This window comes from Arachis hypogaea, chromosome 3 (assembly GCF_003086295.3).
Source record: "Arachis hypogaea cultivar Tifrunner chromosome 3, arahy.Tifrunner.gnm2.J5K5, whole genome shotgun sequence".
In the NCBI taxonomy this organism is placed as follows: Eukaryota; Viridiplantae; Streptophyta; class Magnoliopsida; order Fabales; family Fabaceae; genus Arachis; species Arachis hypogaea.
The window spans coordinates 2,367,466-2,380,458 of NC_092038.1; the positions used below are offsets into that span (position 1 = coordinate 2,367,466).

Here is a 12,993-nt window from a genome sequence, read left to right on the forward strand (position 1 = left end):
AAAAAGTATCATTTTAGACAATGAATAACAAGGTGGCATAGTGTCCGAAGAAGGCAACATTCTTTTACTCGAAATCAAAACAAAACAAAGTTTCAGCCATGCATGCAAACTTGCAGGTTATTAGGTAAGGTTAGGGCAATAAAAAATAGTTGAGAATCGTTATTATACTGTTTAATATAACATGTTTATATTTTAATTATTATTTTTTATGAAAATATTTTTATATGAAATAATGTATTAATCATTAATAGATATATAGATTTTAATTATATTCTAGAGATATTTATTTGCTTGGAATTAGAAACTTAATTAAATGTACAAATCCATCTCATCTCATCAACCAATTATCATACTCTAGCATGTAACGATTGACTTAATGATTGAATAATGTAATATGTTTTTCCTTTTTTTTTTTGCAACTTGGGACTTGGGAGGTATCTATGATTGATTGATAGTTGAAGTATAACTTATCTAGTTATATGTCCTAGGTATCCAACTATAGACATCACCACGAAGTTGAAAATGATCAAGGAATTGAATTAACTGAAATTCGGTTACGTTTATTCATCACTACATCAAAATTATTTTTAACTTTTGGCATGCAACTTTATACGAAATTAAAATCATATATATTTGTTAATAATGTAGAAGACATATAATGTGTGGTCTCACGTGGACCTTGCAATCAATCATATCTTTGTGACAAGCTCCAATTTTGTGAATAATGCTATATATCCCTTTTTTTTTTCTTTTTTGTTCATTTCGGAAAAAAGTTATATAGGCCCAGTAAAAAGTTTATACATAACATGTAATATATATATATATATATAATCAAACTGGGTATATATTAAAATTAATCACTAAAATTATTATTATTAATTGTAGAAAATATTTTAAAATATAAAAAATATATTAAAAATAAATTAAATTATATATATATTCATATATAAATACATTATGGAGGATTCGGTCATTGATTTTTGGTGCCTCCAAGTATTTTTTATATACATATATTAAGAAGACCTAATATTTTGTTATTATTAGTGTTGTAAGTATGAGAAGTGTTGAAGTTAGTTTTATATTCAAAAAAATATGAAAGAGTGATGGATTTATAAAATGAGAAACTCATTAATTTGACCGGTTTTGAGCTCATCTTATGTTCAGTTGATGAAGGAAGCAAAAGAAAGTTTTTTAACTCTTGAATACTATTGTATTCTATATTAATTCTACTATACCACTACTGTATATAAAGGATCGGAACATTCCTTTGATGCATAATTGATATATATGGAGAGATTGAATTCAATTATAATCCGAAAGGTGTCCTTGTTGTCTCGATGGGATTTGGCTGGTCCCAAACACAGAAACCTGGTACTGTTCTTCTGGCATAATTAGCAAACATTGTCATAGTCTTAATTTCTGTTGCACCAATTTGTGTCGATCAAAACAAACCATTCATCTTTAATTTACTTAATTACCCTCCCTCCTCCACACGTTTTAATCCATCCATTTCTGAGGTCCTCATAACATCTTAATTCTGAATTTTACTGTATATAATAAAAGAAAAAAGAGTCTCTGACAATGAATTATTTGTACAATATGTACAATGAGCTATTGAATTACAAAATGAACATCCCACATATTATATAAAATAATCATCTGAGTTCTATGGATAATAAACATCTTTCTAAAAGTTTAAACTAATTTTGGAGTTCACAAAGGATCAAATTCTTGACTTTTTGGATCTAGCGCTTTAATACCATGTTATGATACTACTCATCCCAAAAGTTTCAGCTGATAGAAAAAAGTAACACTAATGGTTATATCTCTAATACTCCATATTGTACACATTGTACAAATATTCCATTGATTCTTCATACTTTTTCAAAAAAAATTTATGGCCAATATTTTTATTAAAATTTGGTCAACATTTAACTAGTAAAAGAAGAGTGAATAATTTCATATTATTAAAAATAATAATAATAACTAATAATAATTAATTAATAATTACAAATTATAAAATTTAATGAACTCCTCGCATTGGTCGTGATGAAATATATGTATCATCACTATGACATGCATGCTTCAATTCGTTCCACCACAATCAGTATACCCGGCCCCCACTATAATTGGTTCCCCTTCAAATCCTCTATAAGAAGAATCAACAGCAACAACAACAAAATTCATCGATTCATCTTATTTAAATATGCATATGCAACTACTACACTAGTCTCTTCAGCTACACAAATGCTACCATATATACATAACTTAGTTGCACATTAAAATTAAACCCTCCCATTATTATTCCCATTTCATACTACAACTACTAATTCAGGTTATAATAATATAATTAAACTGCTACAGAGGGATATGGAGGAGAAAACATCGTCGTCGCCGTCAAACAGAACGACGTCGTTTCGGGGAGACCCTAGCGGCACGCTCCAAGTGTTGTCCAACCCTTCTTCGAACGAGAAACCGCCGCAAATCTCATCGCCGTTGCGATCTCAGGCTTCGAAATCTGCTCCTTCAGAAGCGTCCATTCCGTCGGAGGCGGCGGCGCAGAGGGCAGCGGAGTGGGGACTGGTGCTGAAGACAGACGAGGAGACAGGAAAGCCGCGGGGAGTGGCGCCTCGGACATCAGGCGGGGAGGTTGGCGGCGGAGCGAGTAGCAGCAGCAGTAGTAGTAGAGAAGTGAGGGTGGCGCGTGGAGTGCCACGTGTATCGGAGGATGTTAGAGCTGCGCTGTCGACGTTTCAACAGACGTTCGTAGTTTCGGACGCGATGAAAGCAGATTATCCGATTCTGTATGCGAGTGCTGGATTCTTCAAGATGACTGGTTATACCTCCAAAGAAGTCATTGGCAGAAACTGGTATCCCCTCTTATCTATCTCCATCTTAATTAAGCTGCAAATTTAGGTACAATTAAAAATAACTGTAAATAATCATCATAATACTTGAGAGCTATATAGAATATTTCGATAATGGTAAAAATTTAGATTTAACTAAATTTTCTTCTAACAATTTTTAAGTATTAATTTCATGTAAAATTAACTGTAGTCGAGTCCCATCTTAAATAAAACTAATAGAATTCAATTTTTTTTAATAGCTAGGAACAATATGCTACACATTAATTATGCCTATGCAAATGTTTAATTTTATGCAAAAGTTTGAGAGTCTGTTGTGCGTGCAGTCGGTTTTTACAGGGGGCAGATACAGATCCAGCTGACGTGGCAAAGATAAGGGAAGCTCTGAACATGGGGACAAGTTATTGTGGAAGGTTGCTTAACTACAAGAAAGATGGCACTCCCTTTTGGAACCTTCTCACTATTTCTCCAATCAAAGACCATGATGGAAATGTCCTCAAATTTATCGGGTAATTATATATATCTATAAATAATTATTAATTTTAAATATTAAAAAAAACAAATAAATTCTTTACTTTTTAATTTAAAAATACATAACTTTTTTACTAATTAAAAATATAAAAATATCATTTACTTTTTAAATATGAGACATTTAAATTTTTCATCCAAAATATATAAAAATAAATTAATTTTTTAAAAAAGCTTAAATGTCTCATTTTTAAAAGGTGAAAGACGTTTTTATATTTTCAATTAGTCAATAATTTATTTGTTTTTTAAATAAGAGGTAATAACTTATTTGTGATTTTCTTTATTTTTTATTAAACAAAGAACTTTCTAGCTATTTATTATATTCTATATTAATAATTTAGATTTAATATTTATGATTTAAAATTTTAAATTCAAAATTTTAGAAATTAAAACTTAGAGTTTAGAATTTAGTATTTAAATTTTAGGATTGAAAAAAATACTACATTACTTATTTTTTTCAAATATGTATTGGTATTTGTTGAAAAGGATAAATAAAATATAATATTATTATATTAAATAATTTAATCATATATATTATTTTTACATAATAACATCTTAATATGAATAACACCATATATATATATAAGAACTCATTGTCGGTTAATTAGCCCCCACTATACTTTCCCATATCGTACGAACTAAATTGTTTCATTTTAATTTGGAGGTATATTAATAAATAATAATTGAATCAAGTAGCATATATATATATAGCTGGCTATTAACGATATTTGTGATTTGTATCATATATATGTCATTGTCTTGACTATATATTGGTTTGATTTGATGGGGCATATGCATATGTATATATAGCTTGGGACCTTGTAGATATAGTGTCCAAAAACAATTGATGACTTTTAGTTGGTATAGTCATTTTATAGATATAAGTAATGTATGTCTTATATGAAATCACAGGATAAGAGTTAGGGGAGGCCCCCATTGAATCCCAGTTATGATAATGACCACTCTCTATCTCTCTCACAGATTTCCTTTTCTTTCTATTTATTAATAAACTTCTTGTGTCAAATTTCAGATATATCATATATCTACTTATTACTACTTGTTTGTAGGGTTTGGATATATTAATAAATAACATTAAGTGACTGCACAAAATAAATATCGTGATAGGTCTCTGTAAACATGGTCCTACCATGATAGGAATATAATGTTACCTACTAACTATATAGCAAGAATTGAATTGATACTACGCTTTTGAAATAGTTCTTTCAAATTGAAGGAAAATAAATAATTTGTTTGAGGGTGGTAGGGGTGTTTGCGGATCGGATCGGATCCAATATTCACAGTTTTTAAGGTTAGATTCGATCCTATCCGAAAGTTTTATGGATCAGATCCATATCCACAATTTTTAGATCGGATTTAAATAAATATTGTAGATATTGCGAATCGAATCCAATTTATAAACACCTTTAAACAATGAAACAATTATTTTTACGTAAAATTATTAGGTAAAAATCATTAAATAACTTATATTTTTTATTAAATTATTATCTAATAACTTTATATAAAAATAATTACTTGTGAATTTTCATTCTGTTTGATACTTAGAATCTTAGATACAACTCAAATATATAGATGTAACATAATGATGTGTGTTTATAATAACATACGTTGCATGAAAATGAAAAATGGAAAATGGGTACGTGGCAGAATGTTAGTGGAGGTTAGCAAGCACACAGAGGGGTCAAAGGAAAACATGTTACGCCCCAATGGCCTCCCTGAATCATTGATTCGATATGCCGGTATGCAACTTTTCCACACTCCTTTTCATCAAATCACTTGTTCAAATTAGTTCAAAATATATAAATAATTTATATTATTAAAATTTAAGCTTTGATATTTAATACTTAAAGGATAAAATATTGATTAAATATTAATAAAAAATAATAAATTTGTTGGTTATTCAATGTTACTCTTTTACATATTATAATATGTAAGAATTTGTTTTAATTAAATTGTAAAAATTTTGTATATGAATATTTTATATTTTTTTATACTATGTTATTTGTTATAATGAATAAGAATTAAATTTTAGATTTTTACCAGTATAATTATGATATTAGTAATAGATTATTTATCCCACAAATTTTATTTGATAGGAAAAAACATATAACAATTAGAAATATAAGTATTTAAAATTTTCGGAATAAATCGTTTTATGAGAAACGATAGGCCTATTAAAGCGGAGAAATTTTTTTTTTCAGATAAAAGGAAGTGAGAACTAAAATAAACAAATTAAATAAAAAAACTTGAAACTTAAGCATTTACCATTACTAATAAAAAATGTTTGATAATAAAAAAAATTAACCAAAAATAATTAGAACTTGTTTTATTTAATATTCATTAGTTGTTATTAAAATTAATAAATATTAAATAAAATAAATTAATTTTTTTTATCTCTCTAGCATGATCAATTATTAATAAATTTGTAATAATAAAATAGAAATATGATTATGCAAATGCAGCTAGAGAGAAAGAGAAGGCAGGGAATTCAGCAAGAGAGTTAGTGGAAGCCATGAAGATGAAGATGAAGAGGCTCAGTGAATCAAACACAAACTCTAATGAGTCCAATAATAATAATAAGAAGAACAACAAAGCAGCTCCTCCAAGATCATCATTATTAAGAAGAAAATCAGATAGTAGCATCATTACTTCTTCTACACGTAAATCACTTTCAGAACACTCTAGAAGCAACTCAATGCTCTCTCGCGTTCCTCCTCTTCCTCCTAACAACAACAAACATACTAAGACTACCTCCCGCCGTCGCCTTTCTTTCATCGGGTATGTCCGCTATAAACTATCAAAATTATATCCGAAAGATTCATACATTAACAAAAATAATTGAAAATGATAAAAATTTTAAAATAGACAAAAAAAATGACCTATCATGATTGTTAGACTTCATTTTTTAAAATTATTTTGTTTTGCTATATTATATAACAGGTTAATTAGGAAAAGTATGTCGAACTATGAAAGTTTTAACTATGAAGCTGATGAGGACAGTGACGAAGAGGATGATAATGATAATAAAGAAGAAGATTATGACGACTGTAATGTGGGGGAAAAGAGAAAGGGGTTTGATCTTGCTACCACACTCGAACGCATTGAGAAGAACTTCGTCATTACTGATCCAAGGCTACCTGATAACCCTATAGTAATAACATCAATAAAAATAATTACCTTTTACATTGATCACGTGAATAATTATTAAATAAAATGATGTGATTGCACAACTATAAAAAATTTTGTACCGACTTGAATTTATTAATTTTCACATGCTGGTAGTATAAAAAAGTTTTGTATAAACAACAAATCGTATATTTTCACAGTAGCAAAAATAATTAATTTTTGAATTCACAATTTAAAAAGTCTTCTAGACGCATCAATCTAAGTGAATGATCGATCATGTAAAACGCTTAACACTGTCGAGTGTATATATACATTTTATTCTGCAGCAGATGGTGAAGAAGCTAAAGTTTGTGTATGGTTTTTCAGATCTTTGCATCTGATAGCTTCTTGGAACTTACAGAGTATAGTAGAGAAGAGATCTTGGGAAGAAATTGCAGGTAATGTATGTGCATGCATTAAATTAATTACTGCTATGAAAATGAAAAACCAACATTACTTACTTTACTTTTGGTTCATAATAGATATATTATATTATGACATACAAATAAGGTAGAAATTTAGTCCCTAGAAGTATGCATTCAATAAATTTCATTGTGTAATTAATTATGCTTCTAACTTTTCCACAAGCTTCAATTATTATATGTATAATTGTTTCTATGATCATAGTGATGCTTATTTTAATCTTGATTCTATTTGGTTGACTTTAGATTTCTGCAAGGACCTGAAACTGATCGAGCTACAGTGAGAAAAATTAGGGAGGCCATTGACAACCAAATAGAAATTACTGTGCAGCTCATTAATTATACAAAGAGTGGTAATAATTAATATAAGCTTCTTTGATTAACATTTATTCTTTCTATATCCTTTGATTACTCTGCAGTCTGTACTCTACAGAGAAAAACAACAAATGTAACAATGTAAATCTTATTATTCTACTTGCTACTGAAGATTCTTAATTTCTACTCAATAATTCAGGTAAGAAGTTTTGGAATTTGTTTCATTTGCAACCTATGCGAGATCAGAAGGTAAGGAACAACACGCACGCGCACGCGCGCGCACATATAGATAATCATACTAAATTTAATTAACCAGTTTTAAGATTGTGTTTTTCTTAACAGGGAGAAGTTCAGTATTTTATTGGTGTTCAACTTGATGGTAGCCAACAATTGGAACCTCTTCACAACTGCATTGCAGATGATACTGCCAAAGAGGGACAATTATTGGTCTGTTTAATTTCTAATCATTAATTAGTTCTTGCAATTCTCTCTATTTTACATTGGATAATTGTTGGTATGTATCTGTGTTGATCAGGTAAAACAAACTGCTGAAAATGTTGATGATGCTGTTAGAGAACTTCCAGATGCTAATATGGTAATTAATTATATTTATTTGGCCAGTCTTGTTATTATTGAGTGCTCATAAATGTGTTTGCATGCATGAACCTTTTCAGAAACCAGAAGATCTATGGATGAACCATTCAAAAGTTGTTCACCCTAAACCTCATAGAAAAGATGCTGCTGCTTGGGCAGCTATTCAAAAGGTTTGTTACTAATTTTTCACTAAATATTCCAATAATTAATTAATTAAGGGTAAATTATGAGGGTATTATGGGGTTTTTGCAGATTTTGGATAGTGGAGAACAGATAGAGTTGAAGCATTTTAGGCCGATAAAACCTTTGGGAACAGGAGATACTGGCAGGTAGGTCCACTACAAAAAATTACTAGAATAGCGACCGATTTAACGACCAATCTTTTTTAGTCATAAAAAAATTTGATTGGTTGTTAAAAACGGTCGTTATTCCAACAATTTTTTATAGTATCTTTTAATGTCAAGAAACATTGTTCTTCTGAATTTCGATTTGATTATTTATTGGATTATTTTTTTCCATAAGTGTGTATTTGGTGGAGCTATGTGGAAGTGGACAATACTTTGCAATGAAGGCAATGCAGAAAGATGTGATGATGAATCGAAACAAGGTGCATAGAGCTTCCACTGAGAGAGAAATCCTTGACATGTTGGACCACCCTTTTCTTCCTGCTTTATATGCTTCCTTTCAGGTTCATTATTATTATTATTATCATTTCAATTTAAAAGAGAATATATATAATGCATTCAAATACTTACTAACTTCTGATTATTGCATTTGACATCATATATACAGACTCAAACCCATGTTTGTTTGATAACTGATTACTGCCCTGGTGGTGAATTATTCCTACTTCTTGATCGCCAGCCATCTAAGGTTCTCAAGGAAGATGCTGTCAGGTACCTATATATATATATATATATATATAATAACAAAGTCTTATCTCATTAGGTCGACTATATAAATTAAATAATGTCATTGTGTATCATATTTATAGTGAAATCGTTTATGTATAAATTTTCTTTAACCTTGTGTATGATCTTCTTCAATTTCCCCTTATCAATATACCCTTTTAGTCGAATGTTCTACCAATATTCTTTTCACATGTACAAACTATCTAAAATAGTATTCTACCACATTTATATTAATAAGTACTATTACAATTTTTTTTTTCACATCCTCATTTTTCTTTTTGTCTATAAGAACTTAATGGTTCATTCATCTAAACATCTTTATACTTGTCCCACTAAGCTATAAGCTTATGTCCATGCTTATCTTTTATTACTCAACACTTTGCTTAAATCAAATATACTCTCTCATTCTATAATTTTGATCAGTCTGCTTAAATTTTATGTTTTAATTACATCCTTCTGAAAAGATCTTTAAATTTCATTTATGTATATTTTCATTTCATAAGCTATTATATATACTAAAAATTTAATTTTAATGTACTGTTAGTATAACGTGCATCTAATTATAAAATGACACATCAATAAAAATAATTACCTTTTAAATTGATTACGTGAATAATAATCATCCAAAAGAGCATCAAAATTAAACTCTTTATACTAATCACTAATTCTATTGAATAACAATAACAGATTTTATGCTGCCGAGGTAGTGGTTGCGTTGGAGTACCTTCATTGTCAAGGTATAGTCTCTTATCTACTACTAATGATGTTGCTAACTTCTCGTTTAATTGACAAAACTTGTTAATTATTTGGTGAGAATACACTAATACAGGAATAATTTACCGAGATTTGAAGCCAGAGAATGTGTTACTTCAGAGCAATGGACATGTTTCTCTAACAGATTTTGATTTATCATGTTTAACATCTAGCAAACCACAGGTATCTTAATAGTAATTTTACATTTTAATTAAGAGATATATTAATATACCTTTGATGATTGAACTAATTTCATTTATATTATATTTGATTCTTATATATATATATTCACAGCTTATAACTCCAACTACAAATGAAAAGAAGAAACATCAAAAAGGTCCAGAAACTCCAATATTTTTGGCAGAACCTATAAGAGAATCAAATTCTTTTGTTGGCACAGAAGAGTATATAGCTCCGGTTTGTTATTAATTATTTCTGCTCATCAAATCAATGCAAGATTATGTATATATATTGAAGCATACATCACATACATGATAAGATTAATGTGTTTTTATTAATAATTAAGCTTGTTGCTAATTAAATACACATTCATTCAATTTTTATCGACAATTTTATTCAATTATTGTGCAGGAAATTGTAACTGGTGCAGGCCATACTAGTGCTGTTGATTGGTGGGCTCTAGGTAAATTTTGATTTTGATTTTAAAAAATATTGCAATAAATAAAAGAGTTTAAATAAAAAAATATTTTATATAAAAATATTATTAAAATATTATCATATATTATATTAAATAATTTAATCAAATGTATTAAATTATCTAACATAATTTTTTACTATCATGTTTACATGAATATATAACTTGACACATAAAATATTTACACTATTTATTCTCTATATTTATATATATTCATGAATCCTACTTAGAAATTGTTTGGATCTGGTGCAATAATATTTTTTCAGGAATTCTTTTATATGAAATGCTTTATGGATTTACGCCATTCAGAGGAAAGAATAGGCAAAAAACATTTACAAATATTCTCAATAAGGATCTTAAGTTTCCCAAAAGTAAACAGGTGAGATTGTTTTATTTCCATCATAATTATTTACCAATTTGTAGATTTTTATTATTAGGATTTAAAATTTAAAATTTAATATTTAGAGTATAAAATATTGATTAAATATTAATTAAAAATAATAAATTTTATTGATCATGTAACATTCTTATAATATAACAATATTTTCTCATTATTTTTTTAGAGTAAGTAATAAATAAATTTCTAAAAATTTATACTTCAGATAGATTAATTCTTAAAAAAAATTATTAAAATTTTTTAAAATAACAAATATAGACACACTATCTTTAAATTAGTCCCTATAATTAATTTATTATCTTAAAAAATTTTATTAATATTTTTTTAAGAATTAATTTATTCAAAATATAAATTCTGATAAATTTATTTTTCATTTTACTTTTTTTTAAATAATTACATCTACTATAAAGTGTTGCAGCCATTATACTACAAATTAAACACTATTAAAATTCTTAAAATGACTCTGATAAAATAATCTAAATAACCTCAATAATAATAATACTAATAAGAATGGAGTGTGTGATTATGCAGGTAAGTCTACATGCAAAGCATTTAATATATGGATTGTTACAAAAAGATCCAAAAAGTAGAATGGGTTCACAAGGAGGAGCTAATGAAATTAAGACACACTCATTTTTTCGTGGTGTCAATTGGGCTCTCGTCAGATGCATGGTAGTAACATTCATAACTATAATAATTAGCTACTTTTTAATTAATTAATTAATGCTCATATACTATAATCTTCTTTTTCAGAATCCTCCTACACTTGATGCTCCTCTATTTGAGAAAACTGAGGAAGAAGAAGAAGAAGAGCAAGTAAAAGATGTAAATTCAGACATAGAAGAAATAAATATCTTTTAGAAATAATGTTCTTCTTATCTCTCTATGATTATATGTAAAATTTAATTTTTGATGCACAGTGTAAATTATTTTACATATTTAGTTAAACTCTTTTATATAGTGCATCGAAATTAAATTTTGTATATCTATCGATTTATTTATCTATATAATAATAAAAATTATTATGTAAATTTATAAAGTACTTGATTAATAAATTATACTCATGCCATTTATAAAGTGACATGTCATCTAAATTCTATATTCTTGTATTGTATATTTAGCTAAAATATGAAATTATTAACAACATCATGGAGTGCATTATATTATATTTAATAAGCACTCTATTAGCATCCAAGAATGTCTCATTTTATTCATTATGATATATAATAATAAGGTTTATTGAAAAGTTAATGGAATTATGATTTCTTTTATTTGCTTTGGTGTTGGCCAGATGGGCCAGTTCATTGATTATCAAAGTTTGATCATTTATGTGCATTCTTTTATTTTAAAATAACTATTATTTTAACAATTTCTATTGTTAAAAAGTCAATACATTTAAATATATAATTTTTAATATATAAAAAAAAATTGAAATAATAATTATTTTATAAGGTACTCATTATTGTATAATTTACTAATAATAAAACCCTCAAAGATTGATCATGAAACTATATTTTGCCTAATTTATCTATAATATAATTAAGTCCTTTAATTTAATCATGACATGATATGTCACTTACCTACAACTTTTCAGCAGATATTAATAATCAAGATTTTCGACAAATTTTTTAATGTTTGTGCCCCTTTAACTAAGTTGTCTAATAATATGTATATTATTGCCACAATATTGGGGCCATTGTGTAGTTTCAAGCACTTGCTCCGATCCGATAAAGTAATTCACATGAAAGAAAAACACAACAAATCCTTGTACATCTCGAAAAATAATTAACAAAAGAAGTTACTTTACTAGAATCTTAATTATTATTAAGGTGCCAGCTTCAAGTGTAATAATCCTTCCGTAACTGTAGTATTTAATTGTTAATAGATTAATCTTATTTTTTGCATATTCATATTTAACAATATATATAATTAAATTAGATTGGTCTAAAAATTAGTTTACTAATCTGTTTAAATAAAAATCAAGAATTTAAATTTTATCTTATGCATGCAATAACCTATTAGTGGACAATAAATCTTTAAATGGAACTCTATAAAATTTCATCTCAGTTTAAAAGGAGAATAAAACATATAATGAATGTGGATAATTTTTTAGACAATTTTTGATGGGTTGAATAATAAAAATAAAACTGAGAGGTGTTAAAGCAGACAATATCTTAAAATTGATTGAACATAAAAAAAAATTATAATATAATATAAAGATATAAAAGGTAAAGAATTATTTAGTAGAAACAAGATCATTGTAATTTGGATCAGCACGTCAATGAGGTTCGAAAGAAAAAAAATAAATTATTATTTATTTTGTCCCTAGAGATGAGAGTGATGAATCTGTTTAATTTGTATGTAAATGAGA

The 12,993-nt window shown here is 27.5% G+C and overlaps 1 protein-coding gene across 1 annotated transcript; it reads left to right on the forward strand.

Moving 5' to 3' along the window:
* The first annotated feature begins 1,966 nt into the window (after positions 1–1,966).
* Positions 1,967–11,716, forward strand: LOC112786739 (phototropin-1). The gene is made up of 21 exons (XM_025830114.2): positions 1,967–2,870; positions 3,191–3,373; positions 5,058–5,149; positions 5,873–6,188; positions 6,351–6,561; positions 6,903–6,973; positions 7,244–7,350; positions 7,512–7,561; positions 7,655–7,759; positions 7,848–7,907; positions 7,987–8,076; positions 8,159–8,235; positions 8,429–8,594; positions 8,699–8,802; positions 9,505–9,554; positions 9,647–9,753; positions 9,865–9,987; positions 10,162–10,213; positions 10,492–10,604; positions 11,154–11,294; positions 11,376–11,716. The coding sequence occupies exons 1-21, from the start codon at positions 2,371–2,373 to the stop codon at positions 11,481–11,483; spliced, it is 2,826 nt and encodes a 941-aa protein (XP_025685899.1). The 5' UTR covers positions 1,967–2,370; the 3' UTR covers positions 11,484–11,716.
* Positions 11,717–12,993: the final 1,277 nt, after the last annotated feature.